Source organism: Epinephelus lanceolatus, chromosome 16 (assembly GCF_041903045.1).
Source record: "Epinephelus lanceolatus isolate andai-2023 chromosome 16, ASM4190304v1, whole genome shotgun sequence".
NCBI classification, from domain to species: domain Eukaryota; kingdom Metazoa; phylum Chordata; class Actinopteri; order Perciformes; family Serranidae; genus Epinephelus; species Epinephelus lanceolatus.
In genome coordinates this window covers 42,437,834-42,455,018 of record NC_135749.1, presented here as the reverse complement: position 1 = coordinate 42,455,018, position 17,185 = coordinate 42,437,834, and the positions used below count along the sequence as shown (strand labels likewise).

Here is a 17,185-nt window from a genome sequence, read left to right as displayed (position 1 = left end):
TCACTCAATTATTCAAACAAGTGCAGGGCATAAAGTGGAACGCTGCACAGCTTGTCAGTGGAAGTGTCGGCATGTTTCCCTATTTTATACTCAGGTTATTCTGACAAAAAGCTCCTTTTGAAGTGTCCTTTTGCTACTTGCTACGTGCTGTTATTTTTACGTGAATAATAGAGTTTATGGCACGGATTGTACAGCAGTTTTGCTATAGGAAGACTACCTTTTTTCTCTCTCTGTCTTGTCCAAAGGACAAAGTTGGGGCCAGGGTAATTTATGAATGTAAAAAGGCAGTGGCAGTGGGTTGAAACAAACCAGCACTTCTTTTCAGACAAGGTGGAGTTGCCCAGTGTGATCACAGTGGGAGAAGAGGAACTGGCGGAGGCTGTGCAGCAGTATGACAGACTCAGGGTTGAAGATGAAAGTTCCATGGTTGATGACATGGAGAAAGACGCAATCCTGGAGCCATTTAAATTCAAGTTCTACAAAATGGAAGACATGCAGATCTTTTGTGAGGAGATTGCTGACAAACGAGGGTACTTGGCATACACCGAAATGACATTGAGGACTAATGATGTTCAATAAAAGGCAGAATAAACAGAATGAAAATTTGTCATTTTATGTATTTTCATATTTGTTTTTTTAAATCATGCACCTAATAATTTATTTTCATTATACCATGAAGAACACAGGTAAATTAGTGCATTTTAAGAAAATGAATACAGTTTGAACTCTTCTCCTCCACACATGCTGACATTTTTAAATTTAAGCATGGCTGAAAATCTGATTGGCCTCTATGTCTTCTAAAGATCTTCAGGTGTAAAGTATATCATATAAAAGACAATGATGGAATCATTTAATATAATAGTAGATAAAATAATGTATTTAACTTAAATGTTATACATGAGATGTTGAGGCTATGGAAAAAAAGCTTAGATTAATTATGTTGCTATGTCGATTGATGGTTTCATGTAACTTCTCTTCAAAGGAGCTGCAGGTTCACAGTGTAAGCAGATGCATGAGCTTCCTTTGTCATGGAATGTATTTTCCATATTAAGTTCAGATCTTTGCAATAAATTAACGTTAAACTATTCAGTGGTAAATTATATATGAGAGGTGTTTTTGTTTTTTGACCAGAAGAGAGGCTCCAACTGTCCAGTCGACAAGCGTTATGTTTTTCTACGAACTTAGCTACAGCTATATGGGCAGTTGAGTATGAGTTTATAACCCATTTTGACAGGTGCTGCCGGCAGACTTACACCCATGTTAATTGCCATGTAATAAAGAATAGGCAAACAAAAACAGAAACATCAACATGTTCTAATATCATCTAATAAATTACATACACATGCATGTATATTTAAGAAACTAATGGTTTCGCGTTACAGTGTTGTTTAATTGATTATAATTCAGCGACAAAGCCACTTCCTCTAAAAGTGTCTACACGATTTTGTTTCTTGCATGCACTTCCTGTCCTGAGTGTGTGGCCTGAGAGAGGAGCCTGCAGTGGAAGCGGCCTCACGCTGGAGGTCTGCAGCCAGACTCTCTTGAAATAAATAACAACAAATCCAACTCCATACAGCACTGATATCCCAACCCACTCGGTATATTTCAGGCTCTAACTCGACCACACGTTATCAAAACACACGTTGTTCATCTCAAATGAAGGCTGAGACTCCGCTGTTTCCACACATATGCACCAAAGCACTCTACACCAAAGCATCCGAGAGATAGAGGCCAAAGAACAACAACAACAGAAATCGTTTCACTGAGCTATAGTTATAATATTTCTCTTACATTTGTTGTTTTGCCGTGAAAAGCTCATTCTGCCGTTAAATCACGCTACATTCCCGTTGACTGACATGTTGTCCGTCATTCAAATGAATCCGGGCGAAAAACGACGGCCTTCAGGTTTCGGGGATAAGCATAACAATGACCACTCACAGCAGCTGACATCTCCCCCACAACGCGTTCCGCTGACTCTGATTGGCTTACAGTGCTGTCAATCTCGTTTTAGTGGGTATAGCGTCATTCTATTGGCTCTAACGAATCAAACGAGGTGTCAATCACTCAAATCGGCCAAGCCGTCACAGAGATACGAGCCTCCAAACACAAAAGAGAAAATCAGTTTCAAATGTAGTAGGTGTGTATTGGTCAGTTTGGAGTAGGAAATAGATGAAAAAAATGAAACGGACAGTTGTATGTGTATATCCCAAACATCATTAGGGATTTACAGAAACAAAAAATGAAAGAAATATAGAAAGAAATATAGGATTGTGCATGACAAAAATCACATGTAAACATGGTGCAATTTTGGAGAGCTCGTCTGAATTTTCTGTACTAAAACCTTTCTAATATTCTTCTGCTTCACTTTATCAGAATCAACCTTTGCAGAGTTAATGTTCACATATTGTACTATGATTTGATAGAGGTTTAGAGCTGCAGCTGCATCATTCCAAAGGGATACTCATCCTGAAAATGCTTTTTTTTTTTTTTAGGCGAACCTCAAAATGTTTCATTTGTGCTGTGTGCCATCTTCATTTACTCTTCACATGTAACACATATACTGATATTTACACATCTTAACAAATCTCACAAGTGTTCCCTTTACTATGACACCAAAGTATTCAAATAGACCTTGTGGTTGCAGAGATATTTCATTTCATTATAGGTATGCAATTTTTGAGCAGAGGCCTATAAAATAGGCTCAGGGTTTTTAAGGCATTTGATCCCTGATGTCCAGCATTCAGATCAGTGCCTTGTAAATAAAGATTTGGCTATTCACATCAGAATATCAAGTCATGTGTGTGTGTGTGTGTGTGTGTGTGTATGTATGAGGGGTCAAACGTTTCACCCAACCACACTACAACGCGTCACTTGCACCTACTTAGGACACATCAGATCTAATCAAACCGCGTGAGCGCACGCCTACATTTTACATAGGGTTACTATGGAGACACGAGTGTTACACACACGCCCGCTACATGATTCGCAGGCGTTGTGCGCTCCACTCACGACACGCTCACACGTCTCATCAGTACGCGTGCACAGAGCGTTACAAACACCACACATACACTACACTTGCGTGTGCTTGTGAATCCCCCACACACATAGTGCATGTACACATCATTAACACCTGAACGCGTCAAATTACTTTGGCAAACTTTCTATCTCCATAGTTTACACGTGCAGGCAGGCGTGTGTGTGTGTGCTTTGCAAGAAGTGGAATGAATAAATGTATCAAGTCGCCGCAGTTGACGTACGCGTGCATATACACACGTGTGAATTTTTTTAATCTTTATTTTATCCTCACAAATCAGAGCTACTGACCACCCTCGATGTCTGGCTGTGGTTTAAAAATATTTAACTTAGATAATATATAGGCTACAACAGCCTAATTGTGAATATATAGCCTATTATTGAATTGGATCCTAAATGCTGCAAACCTCCATCTGTATGTTAACATTTTTTTTCCGCATTTTGCCCTTTTGCGAATTTGACTGTTTATGGAAACAGCTTTTCAGACATCCTTAACTCTTAAAAGATTTAGTCCCCCTCTCCCATTCCTAGTAGTGGTATATCCCACACTCTTTCCAATGGACGGGGCTAGCAGCCGTTAGTACTTGGCAGCAGTAGCAGCTGTGGCTGGACCTGGCTGCCCACATCGCGCATTGCGGGCAGAGACGTCGGAACTAGGGGTGCGAGTGGATGTGGGTTCCTTGGAACTGACCCCCTTTCCACGAGAATGGCTAATAGAGCTTAGATCGGGCCCAAAAAATCCAGCCCGACTCGGCCCAAGCCCGTGCACGTTATGTCCGGGACCGGCCGGCCCGGCCCGTCCAGCCCATCCAATTAACTGTAATTATGGGCCCGAGCCCAATTTAAACCCAACATTTTTCAATAAGCTGGCTATTATAATTAAGAGTATTAAACCGCAATTCTTGTTATTTGAATGGCGCAACACAGAAGCATGATTATGTAGCCTAATAAAACAGGTATTTATTTTAGGATCCAGGTGGTGAAGGGCTGTGCATGCACAATGTCCCAACAGGGGACAGCCCTCCATTCCGAAACCCCCCCCACTCCGAAATTGATTTTCAAGTCCATATCGAGTTTCCTGCATCAAACACTGCCGCCCGCTCTCCGTCACTCGCGCAATTCTGAAATTCGTTGTAGCCTACTACAAAAGCTTGAAATGAACGTTCAACTCGTTGTTTTTTATTGAAAATGTCACTGTCTTCATTTATTATGTATAATTTCTCTAGCAGCAAACACATTTAAAGGAGACGCTTGTCAAGTCTTTGTACGCGCGCTGTCCGTGGTGCTGAAATCCCCGCTGCAGCCGCCGCCACTGCTGCTGACAGCAGACCAGGGGAGAAAAAAAGACATTTCTTTGCTCTGTGCTTTTAGAAAATAGTCCCACCGTGTTTGCCAGGGCATATCAGGCTGTGTGATTATGCACAAAGATTGGTTAACGCATTGGAGCAATTTCATACAATTGCAGACATTTAACATGATAAACTAATTTCAATTCAACATGGTAATTTGCTTAGAAGATTCAGCTGAAGCATAATGAGTGTTATATGTCATTAAGATGAAGTATTTGCTTGTTTTGTGGTTAATTATGCATATGATGCGTTTGACCCCATCATGCGGCCCGTTCGTCCGTGCAGACAGGGTTATATTGTTCCTTAAACGGCTTGATTTAGTTATCAAAGTTTCATCCCCCCAGCTTGCTATGCTAATCAGACGTGCGTGCATAGACACGTCGTCTGATCACAGGGGTCAAAAGTGTCAGCTGTTGAAGCAACAACGCGGCGTGTTACGGACGTGTGACACGTATATATATATATAGACTATATAGCTACTGTATATATATATATATATATATATATATATATATATATATATATATGTACAGTACAGGCCAAAAGTTTGGACACACCTTCTCATTCAATGCGTTTTCTTTATTTTCATGACTATTTACATTGTAGATTCTCACTGAAGGCATCAAAACTATGAATGAACACATGTGGAGTTATGCACTTAACAAAAAAAGGTGAAATAACTGAAAACATGTTTTATATTCTAGTTTCTTCAAAATAGCCACCCTTTGCTCTGATTACTGCTTTGCACACTCTTGGCATTCTCTCAATGAGCTTCAAGAGGTAGTCACCTGAGTCACAGGTGTGCCTTATCAGGGTTAATTAGTGGAATTTCTTGCTTTATCAATGGGGTTGGGACCATCAGTTGTGTTGTGCAGAAGTCAGGTTAATACACAGCCGACAGCCCTACAATGAAACTGGCACACGAGGACCGACCCAGGAAAGGAAGACCAAGAGTCACCTCTGCTTCTGAGGATAAGTTCATCCGAGTCACCAGCCTCAGAAATCGCAAGTTAACAGCAGCTCAGATCAGAGACCAGATGAATGCCACACAGAGTTCTAGCAGCAGACCCATCTCTAGAACAACTGTTAAGAGGAGACTGCGCCAATCAGGCCTTCATGGTCAAATAGCTGCTAGGAAACCACTGCTAAGGAGAGGCAACAAGCAGAAGAGATTTGTTTGGGCCAAGAAACACAAGGAATGGACATTAGACCAGTGGAAATCTGTGCTTTGGTCTGATGAGTCCAAATTTGAGATCTTTGGTTCCAACCGCCGTGTCTTTGTGAGACGCAGAAAAGGTGAACGGATGGATTCCACATGCCTGGTTCCCACTGTGAAGCATGGAGGAGGAGGTGTGATGGTGTGGGGGTGTTTTGCTGGTGACACTGTTGGGGATTTATTCAAAATTGAAGGCACACTGAACCAGCATGGCTACCACAGCATCCTGCAGCGACATGCCATCCCATCCGGTTTGCATTTAGTTGGACGATCATTTATTTTTCAACAGGACAATGACCCCAAACACACCTCCAGACTGTGTAAGGGCTATTTGACCAAGAAGGAGAGTGATGGAGTGCTGCGGCAGATGACCTGGCCTCCACAGTCACCGGACCTGAACCCAATCGAGATGGTTTGGGGTGAGCTGGACCGCAGAGTGAAGGCAAAGGGGCCAACAAGTGCTAAACACCTCTGGGAACTCCTTCAAGACTGTTGGAAAACCATTTCAGGTGACTACCTCTTGAAGCTCATCGAGAGAATGCCAAGAGTGTGCAAAACAGTAATCAGAGCAAAGGGTGGCTATTTTGAAGAAACTAGAATATAAAATATGTTTTCAGTTATTTCACCTTTTTTTGTTAAGTACATAACTCCACATGTGTTCATTCATAGTTTTGATGCCTTCAGTGAGAATCTACAATGTAAATAGTCATGAAAATAAAGAAAACGCATTGAATGAGAAGGTGTGTCCAAACTTTTGGCCTGTACTGTACATATATATATATATATCTGTATGTACATATACAGTATATATATAGCCTATATATATACGTGTCACGCGTCCGTAACACGACATGTTGTTGCTTCGAGCTGACACTTTTGACCCCTGCGATCACATGACGTGTCTACGCACGCACGTCTAATAGCCACACGTCTAGGCGTGTGCAGGCATTGCACACGCATTGCATGTGTAACAAGTACACGGTGAATGCACGCGCAGTGGACGCGAAGCAAGTACACGGTGAATGCACGTGCAGTGGACGCAAAGAAAGTACATGGTGAATGCATGCACAGTGGACGCGAAGCAAGTACACGGTGATGGTTGCACATGTAATGTACACGTATCAAGTACGGAGTGAATGCAGTGTGTGCATGTTCGCTGATACGTTTCACCCCTCATAGTGTGTGTGTGTGTTGGGGTGGTGTGTATGGGGATGTTTTCTCATCTGATGGATCAATATAATCTGGATACCCATCCATTTTCTATGGCGGTCACCACAGGTGTAACAAGGTTGACTAAACCACTCAAAATTCAATAAAAGTGGTGACCATCACTTTTATATGTTCAAGTGCACAGTGTGGAGGATATCATAAGGCCTTGAGGCAATCAGATGTAAAACACAATATAGGGTATAATATATATAATAACATAGTGTTTTATGTTGTAAATCGGTCAGATTTGACCGGAACACGACAGGAAGGTTAATGGGACAGAGACATTCCCTCAAGACAGTGACAAAGCTAAGAAGATTAAAAGAGGGTTTGTTATTTTATACCTATTTATTTTTTATTTTGTAAATAATGAATGAATACATTAATAGATAAATGAATAATAAGGAAAAGCTGGGATGCAGGGATTTTTTTTCTTAATGCTATGCAGAGCAATTCAGTTGTCAAGCATACAGTATATATTTGATTTGAATCATTTCAATGTGCACTGTGCAGCTGTATTATCTATATTGTGTTATTTAAGTAAATATAAGTATCAGATTGGGACTCGCTATCGGCAGATACTCAGTATTAAATAACTTGGGATTGGGGGCAAATAAACTTTATCAGGACACCCCTAGTTTTTCCAGAATGCACTCTTACCTGAACCATGGGTTCTGTAATGCTCTCTTCACCAGTGTTTTCAGCAGTTTGTCAGATTGCAGATCGGATCTGCACTTAAAGGGCCAGTGTGTAAAATGGGTTGAAAACAGTGACATCAGTGGTCAAATTCTAGATTGCAGGGCTCACTCGCTCACCCCTCCCGTCGGGTAAATGACGGTGGCCTCGTAGGACAAAAAGCCTTTCGCAGACACGAGTTTTACAGGAGTTGGACGAGGTGAATATTTATTTAGAAATCTAAATCATGTCATGATATTGTAATGAATCACTCACGAGCAGGAGACCAGAGTAGCGTTTGGGAAAAAGGCCTGTTTATTTGAGCACTCCAAAAACTCCGGTAACACTCCAGGGGGTAGCAGGTAAAAGACTCCGTCCCAAACTCTGACTCTTCTAGCGTAACACACACACTTCATACACACATACTCACTTACAGTACCCAGCGGGGCAGCCCTCCCCTCTCTGCTCCACCAATCTCCAGCCCGGACACTGACTGACAGCTTACTACACTCACCACTGCCCCAGGAGTAAATGTTACAGTAAATGTTCTGTTATAATGTCAATGTTCTGTGAGTTAATGGCATGTTTGGGACTGAATGAGTATAGGTAGGGGACTGGGTGCGAGTGTGACGGGAATGAGGGCTGTGTGAGTGCACTTAATGGTGTGTGTATGAGCGAGCTGGAGGAGAGAGCAGCAGTGCACAGTTGGAGTTACAACTAAGTTGTTGTTTGTTGGTTGTTTTGGCGTGGTTACGGCCAACAGTAACCTGTACTGTTCAGTAATAAACGGTGGTTTTAGCTGTACTGAATCCAATCAGCAGGGTACATAGGAGTAACGTTACTGCTATCCTATTGTCTATTATTGACATAAGACTAAAATTTTCAGTATGTCCTGCGCTGTGATCTGCGGAGTGATACACCGGTGAACAGGCACAGATGTAGCCTGTAAACAAAACTCAGCTGTTTATTTAGCCTAGCAATATCTTCGGACTATAGTAGCTGCAATGGACGACTTTGAACGCGATTTTGAAGAGCTTCTTGTAGCGGACACAGATCCAGAACCATACCTGTTTGAGCCAGAGTACACAGATGAGGAACTCCATGTGTTCAATGCTGAGCGGGCGAGAAGAGAGGCTGAATCCTCAGCTCCCATTTTGCTGCACAGAATGGGATTCGGTGCTACCATCGTTGGGGAGATATATCATCAGGAGGAAAAGCGCTGCAGAGAGTGCATCACAAGGAGTGAAGTTGCGTCTTCTTTTCCTCGTAGATGACGGTTCGGGTTCATTCTCTCCTGTTGCGTGGTAAGTGTGGTCCATTTGCAAACTTTATAACTAAAACAACTTTTCACTACTCTCTATCAACGAACTACTAACACTCTCTGCTGTTTCCTCCTCCTTCTTCCTTCCTTCCGCTGTCTTCGTTGGTTTATTTATACACGCGAAACGCGTTCTCTGGCTGGCTGGATTGTCCGCTCGGGCTGCCGTACATACATGGTGGCGCAAGATGGCGACCTCTCTAAAGCAAGGCCCTTGCAATATACAGTACAGGCCAAAAGTTTGGACACACCTTCTCATTCAATGTGTTTTCTTTATTTTCATGACTATTTACATTGTAGATTCTCACTGAAGGCATCAAAACTATGAATGAACACATGTGGAGTTATGTACTTAAAAAAAAAAGGTGAAATAACTGAAAACATGTTTTATATTCTAGTTTCTTCAAAATAGCCACCCTTTGCTCTGATTACTGCTTTGCACACTCTTGGCATTCTCTCGATGAGCTTTAAGAGGTAGTCACCTGAAATGGTTTTCCAACAGTCTTGAAGGAGTTCCCAGAGGTGTTTAGCACTTGTTGGCCCCTTTGCCTTCACTCTGTGGTCCAGCTCACCCCAAACCATCTCGATTGGGTTCAGGTCCGGTGACTGTGGAGGCCAGGTCATCTGCCGCAGCACTCCATCACTCTTCTTCTTGGTCAAATAGCCCTTACACAGCCTGGAGGTATGTTTGGGGTCATTGTCCTGTTGAAAAATAAATGATCGTCCAACTAAACGCAAACCGGATGGGATGGCATGTCGCTGCAGGATGCTGTGGTAGCCATGCTGATTCAGTGTGCCTTCAATTTTGAATAAATCCCCAACAGTGTCACCAACAAAACACCCCCACACCATCACACCTCCTCCTCCATGCTTCACAGTGGGAACCAGGCATGTGGAATCCATCCGTTCACCTTTTCTGCGTCTCACAAAGACACGGCGGTTGGAACCAAAGATCTCAAATTTGGACTCATCAGACCAAAGCACAGATTTCCACTGGTCTAATGTCCATTCCTTGTGTTTCTTGGCCCAAACAAATCTCTTCTGCTTGTTGCCTCTCCTTAGCAGTGGTTTCCCAGCAGCTATTTGACCATGAAGGCCTGATTGGTGCAGTCTCCTCTTAACAGTTGTTCTAGAGATGGGTCTGCTGCTAGAACTCTGTGTGGCATTCATCTGGTCTCTGGTCTGAGCTGCTGTTAACTTGCGATTTCTGAGGCTGGTGACTCGGATAAACTTATCTTCAGAAGCAGAGGTGACTCTTGGTCTTCCTTTCCTGGGTCGGTCCTCATGTGTGCCAGTTTCGTTGTAGTGCTTGATGGTTTTTGCGACTCCACTTGGGGACACATTTAAAGTTTTTGCAATTTTCCGGACTGACTGACCTTCATTTCTTAAAGTAATGATGGCCACTCGGTTTTCTTTAGTTAGCTGATTGGTTCTTGCCATAATATGAATTTTAACAGTTGTCCAATAGGGCTGTCGGCTGTGTATTAACCTGACTTCTGCACAACACAACTGATGGTCCCAACCCCATTGATAAAGCAAGAAATTCCACTAATTAACCCTGATAAGGCACACCTGTGAAGTGGAAACCATTTCAGGTGACTACCTCTTGAAGCTCATGGAGAGAATGCCAAGAGTGTGCAAAGCAGTAATCAGAGCAAAGGGTGGCTATTTTGAAGAAACTAGAATATAAAACATGTTTTCAGTTATTTCACCTTTTTTTGTTAAGTACATAACTTCACATGTGTTCATTCATAGTTTTGATGCCTTCAGTGAGAATCTACAATGTAAATAGCCATGAAAATAAAGAAAACGCATTGAATGAGAAGGTGTGTCCAAACTTTTGGCCTGTACTGTATATATTTAAAAGCATAATTATAAGGCTACAAAAACCAAATGAATTTTATTTTATAGTGAATATACACTTATATAAACATATTAATGGGTAGAATATTCAGATTCAGATTCAGATTTGACAATAAACCATGCCAAATATTACACACTGGCCCTTTAATGGTGGTAATACACAAATTCAGAATTTACCTTAAGCAAGAGTAATGGACATATTATAGCTGCTGCGCAACGATGGGTCGGGTCCAGGCACTTTTAGGCAATTCTGAGCAACAAGCAGACGAATTGGAAGACATTTAGGAATTTAGCAACACAATCTGCCTTTTGCATCAGCTGAGGCTTGAACTCACAACCTCTGAGACTAAGGATCAATTTCTATCTGACTGAGCTAATTAGTCAGTGACAATTCATGTGTAGCTTCACAAACTGACTAAGCCAGACATGCAGGTTTAGCAGCCATCCATGCATAGAAAAGCAGATTTCAAACCACTGTAAAAAATTCAGTTATCGAAACAAAAATCTGAAAATACACATATTGCATCTAGACAGCATGGAGATGTTGGTAATTTATTTTAACAATGATTGATTTGCTTCATAAGTGAAAAACTGATGTTTCACTAGTTGAGCTATGTGCAAAGTGAGAAGCCTCAGATGGTTTCACACTGAAGTACTGACACTGGACCTTCGTGCAAAGTTTGGTTTATTTTCATGAAGGCAGATTTTCTAGCAGAAAAAAGACTTGAAGATGCTGCACAGTGATCAGTCACGTTCAGGCAATTTTAAGCAAAGCAATAAGCTGGAGCACAAGAAGATGATTACATTACAGTGTCGATTCTGCACCAGTTGAGGCTCGAACCCGCAACCTCTGGAACCCAAGACAGTCATCTACCGCTCTGAGCAAATTGGCAAGTAGCAACTCAACAGTGGCTTCACAAATTGAGTAAGCCATTCACTGTTGTGTAGGAAAGCAGCATGGAAAGGCAGATTTTAAACCACTGTAAAAAAATTCAGTTATCGAAACAAAAATCTGAAAATACACATATTGCATCTAGACAGCATGGAGATGTTGGTAATTTGTTTGTAACAATGATTGATTTGTACCATAAGTGAAAAACTGATGTTTAAAATTGCCATTTTCACATTGACTCCAATTGTTCACATTAGAGCAAAATTCAAAATGCTGTCAAAAATTCAGTTTTTGAGATAAAATTCCGAAATTTGCCACACATCATCTACCATGACTCTAGAATTTTGTCATTTTTTTCATGAACATTGAAGATTTATTTAACAAGAATTTGCATGTTTATGTTTACACTACCGTTTACAGTCAAACATTTTGATGCATTGTAAGCTCAATTTTGATAAATCAAAAATCTGAGAAATGTAGTTTTTGTAGGACAGTCTGAAGATGCTCTGTAGCAAGTTTGGTGTCAATTGAGCATAAATTGTTGGAGGAGATAGGTTTAAATGTACAAAAGTTTCTTCAGTATTGGGGCTACAGTTTGATGAAAGTTGTGAAGTTGTAGCATGTATGGTTGATTTTTTATGAATTTTCAAAGTTTTGAACTTTAGACGCTTGCTGTAGCGCCACCATCAGGACTATTGGCTTGAGTTTACAGCTGGTGGTGAGTTTTCACCCATGGGAAGTATGATTTCCTTGGAAGAAGAAAGAAGAAAGAAGAATACCTAGGATTACAATAGTGTCCTGGCAGCTTAGCTGCCCGGACCCTAATAAATACAGCAGCAATTTATTAGCATAATTTGAACCTGTTTTTCAATTTAATATATCGGATTGATTATTTGGAAATGTTTACTACTATATTTAGGCATGTTGTTCAGCATTTGGAAGTCAGGCTTACATGCACCAATGTTCCATCTCACAAAGGCTCCACCCTCTACTGGGCTCCATGTACTTCATTAGTCATTACTATTTTGAACAGGAAAAAGAAAAAAATAACACTACCTGGAATAACAACCAGAGCTATGGGAGTTACACCCAAGTTGTAATAAACCTTAAACTTTTCCAAAAGTACAAAAAACAAACAGAAAAACATCCATTACATCATTGATAACAGGGTTTGTGTGGTCTGTGCTTTTGTGTGTTCAGGTGCCCATCAAGAGAGGAGTTCCCCCTCATTGAGACTGAACACAAAGCCCATCTAAGGAGACTCAAAGGTCAGGAGACAACATTAATGACTCAATCAAAGGATCATTTACATATGGCACTTTACTGTATGTCTCTTCAATGGGCACACATATTTTTTAAATATGCATTTTTGCCTCATCATAACTTATTTTTTCTGTTTCTATGAATTCATATTCTGTTTTAAAATAATATTCATACTTTCTTTTTGGCAGTTGACGGGACTTAAAGGAATACTCCGACGATTTGGGAGTTATGCCCTTTCTCTGTCATTTTCATATTGAGACAACATGATCGATATCTTTTCTGTGTCTGTACGTCCAGCGGCTGGGTCTCAGTGGGGTGCCGTAGCATTGTTCCGACCTCTCATTGTTCCGACCTCTCATTAGTCCGACGTCCCGTTGTTCCAATATATGATTTTACTAGGCTATACTGTATTTGTGTACCATAGAGGATCAGCAACGCAACAAAAGTAGGCTACTGGTCGAGATACAAGTTTCATAGAGAGGAGAGAATGAAACACCATAACCTCCTGTTATTAAATCTGGTGTCCGGGTTGTGTGGGGAGCTCTCCACAGTGCTGAATGGCTCCCGGCGGGCGTATTTCTGCCTTGATGGTGCGCCGCAACCGGCTCTGGGTCAGCTGGGAAAGGCTTGAGGTGAAGCAGGCTCACGGCTTATGTGTTTGCCACTTTCTTTTTCATTTTAACCCACACCATGATCTTTTCCTAACCCTAACCAAGTGGTTTTTGTGCCTAAACCTAACCAGACCTTAACCACAGGGCATCATGATGATTTTGGAACAACAGGACTTCGGAACAATGGGTTTAATATGGTCGGAACAATGGGATGTCGGACCAATGGGCAGACCCCCTCAGCGGTTACTAATGCGGCTTAGCTTAGCGAATACAATTTAAGTCCATAGGAGGTCAGTAGCCTACTCGTAAAAGTGAACAAATAAACGTTACAGAAACCCTGAAGCTGGTATTTCTAAATGTGCATTTAAAACAAACATGTTTAAACATTAATTTGAAAAACGAGAGTCTTTTACTCTTTTTAGAAGATGACTTTGAAAGCGATGGATCTGTGTCCGCTACAAGAAACTCTTTAAAATCACGTTCAAAGTTGTCCATTGCAGCTACTATAGTCCGGAGATATTGTTAGGCTAAGTAAACAACTGAGCTTTGTTTATAGGCTACGTCTGTGCCTGTGCCTGCTCACTGGTATATCCCTCCGCGGATCACAGCGCAGGACGTAAACACACTATAGTTCCGTGTATCAAACTTCTTCTAAAACAACAAAAAAGGACTCTCGTTTTTCGAATTAATGTTTAAACACGTTTATTTTAAATGCACGTGCAGAAATGCCAGCTTGAGGGTTTCTGTAACGTTTACTTGTTCACTTTTACCGTAGGCTACTGACCCCCTATAGACTTCAATTGTATTCGCTAAGCTAAACCACAATGCTAACCACTGAGACCCAGCCACCAGACGTACAGACACAAAAAAAGATATCGATCATGTTGTCTCACTATGAAAATGATAGAGAAAGGGCATAACTCCCAAATCGTCGGAGTATTCCTTTAGATGTTTACAAATGTTTACTTTCTTTTTGTGTTTGACACTGTTTGTACCTTGACCACAGAATGCACTCAGTTCTAACTGTATATTAAATCTTAAGTACTGCAAGTAACCATTGAAACATTTAGATTGGTGATGTAACTAATCTACCATGGGTTAAACCAGTGGTTCTCAACCAGGGGTTGCTGAGTGAGTTTCAGGGAGTCCCCAGAAAAATGTGAAATTGTTTATTTTCATTGTTTAAAACACTGTAGTTGACAACTATAGAATCAATTTTAACAACTAAAATCTTTTCGGATGGAGGTTTCTGAAGTGAAATCTTATCACATCAGAGGTCTGTGACCTAATATGCATCAATTTAGTGGTCCTTGACACAAAAAAACCAAAACATTGAGAATCACTGGATTAAACCAACAACAGCCACACCACTCTGTGGTGTCTCTGTGTAGTAATCAATGAATCACTTTTTTTCATGCACTGGCAGATTTGAGCACATTGTTGTTTTTGTTTGTGTTAGTAGTGTGTGTGTATGTGTGTGTATCTAGCACATAAATGTTTTATTTGTATTTATGTCAAGTGGCAGCATATAGATGTTGAGCATTCCCTAGATGTTACTGTTACTGTTAATTTATTATGCTGATCTGTTCTGTACGACATCTATTGCACGTCTGTCCGTCCTGGAAGAGGGATCCCTCCTCAGTTGCTCTTCATGAGGTTTCTACCGTTTTTTCCCCCCGTTAAAGGGTTTTTTTTGGGGGAGTTTTTTTTCCTAAGGACAGAGGGATGTCGTATGCTGTAAAGCCCTGTGAGGCAAATTGTGATTTGTGATCTTGGGCTTTATAAATAAAATTGATTGATTGATTGAATTGAAAAAAAAAAAGGCAGTATTTGTTGTCATGTCTTGGATGCACCATTTATAACTTGTCAACCATCACTCACAGCTGACCTCCAGCAGAAGGACCGGGAAATGCTGGAGCTCCTGCAGGAGAGGGTGACTCTATTCTGTGAGCTGGCAGAGGTGACAAGTGGGCAGGAGGGCCTGCAACCTCCCATCACTCGTTACTTGTTCAGGGCAGACACACCCCAAGCTCCCCGTGCAGAGAAACTCCTGCTGGATGCCACAGCTGAGGGTAAGACACTAAGTTAATTCCTAGTAAAAATAGTTATTTCGTAGTTTTCAAAGCCAGTTGGGTAGCGTACACATCCAACCCCAGCTTCTCAGGGCAAAAGCATCATACTTTATTTGTTAGTCTGGACATAACTGCACTTGTGTTCAGTTAGACACCAGTTGGTTTTTGTTTGTCTTTTGTTTTACTGCAGCCATCTACTCTGACCTTGCCTCTGTGATTATTGTGTGGTATAAGAATGTTGTGGACAAACCCTTTCCACTGAAAATAATCCAGGGAGGTATCAGATTTCCTACAAAATATATGGCAAAGCACTTTAATAGTATCTAAACATATTTTGACGGTTCAGGTCAAGCATAAATGACATCCCTATATTCCAGAACAGAAGCAGAAAACTGCAACTATACTCTTCAGTTCTGTTCAGATTTGGCCATCCCGGCCTTGTAATGTTTCTATGGACCAGTTACAGTTAAATAATCAGCTGCAATTTAAGAGGGTGTTCACTAAATGTATGAATATAAAACAATGTTTCCTGTCACTGGCATTTGAATATTTTAAGATAGTGGTATGATCAATACACTGCAAAAATTAGCCATTAAAAAATTAGGTAAAAACAATTTACATATGAGAATTATTTTGCTTGAAACAAGCACATTTGATTGCCAGTGCAGTGAGCAATTTTCACTTGATAAGATTTCTTTTTTTTCCAACTCTCTTTATTGGGGTAGTCAAATTTAAACCGTATAATGTGAAAACAGAATTTCTGATACAAAAATATAGTCCAGTGAATACAAACAGAGCAGCCACGCACATCCAAAAAATGAAAAAGGTGCTGGACTAAATGAATAAAACTGAAAAGACAAAGAAAAGTCCGCACACTTCAGCTCCCTTTAGGTGCATTTATTCCACCAACCTGGAGTGACGTTTCGGGCCACAGGTGCCCTTCTTCAGACTGAGAAATACAGCTGTAGGATGCCATTTTTAAAGCTCCAAACAGGTCACATGGCCAATAAGACCGTGACAATACAAAATAGAAAAAAATATATAACACTATACACAGCACAAAAGAAACAAACATCAGGCTGTGAGGCCATCATACTCAGTTGGCTAAATGTATAGAGGTGCCTCTATGCAATATTTGATATTTAGGATGATAGAAAGATAATTTTTTTTAAAAAACAAGTTATTATGTTTAGTACATCAAATCTTTTTTTTTTTTATAAACATTTTTTTTACCACCTTTTCATTGTCAATAACCTTGGGAAAGAACACGGTCAGGCATGTACATATATATATATATATATAAACACACATAGTACACTGGAGGACACAGAATATAGAATATAGCAGTACAGACAAGTATAGTTTAGCACCAAATATTTTGCAAGCAACTCAGAGTCCAACGCTCACACGAACAACATGAGTCCAATTTAAGTCCAGAAGCTCACATAGTTAATAGTCGCAAAAAGGGTTTAATGTTGAAGTCCTCATTGAGACCCTTAGGTGACAGAGTGTTTAGTGTATAAATCCAGTAAAGTTTCCTTTTCAAGAGAAGAGTGTCCACATCCCCTCCTCTCCGAGGGCATTTCACAGTCTCGATGCCAATGTACCTGAGTGAAGACAGACTGTGTCTGGCCTGTGTGAAATGAACTGCAACTGGGCTAGAGGGGTCATGATTGCGGATGGC

General features: G+C 40.9%; 1 protein-coding gene across 2 annotated transcripts in view; it reads left to right on the top strand.

Annotated features, from left to right (window-relative positions):
- Window positions 1-17,185, top strand: part of LOC117251103 (rho guanine nucleotide exchange factor 2-like) — a 377,871-nt gene that overhangs the window by 320,897 nt on the left and 39,789 nt on the right. For both annotated transcript variants that reach the window (XM_078176114.1, XM_033617091.2), the window contains exons 15-16: window positions 12,756-12,823; window positions 15,313-15,501. In XM_078176114.1, coding sequence (XP_078032240.1) covers window positions 12,756-12,823; window positions 15,313-15,501 — 257 coding nt within the window. The remainder of the gene's footprint in view (window positions 1-12,755; window positions 12,824-15,312; window positions 15,502-17,185) is intronic.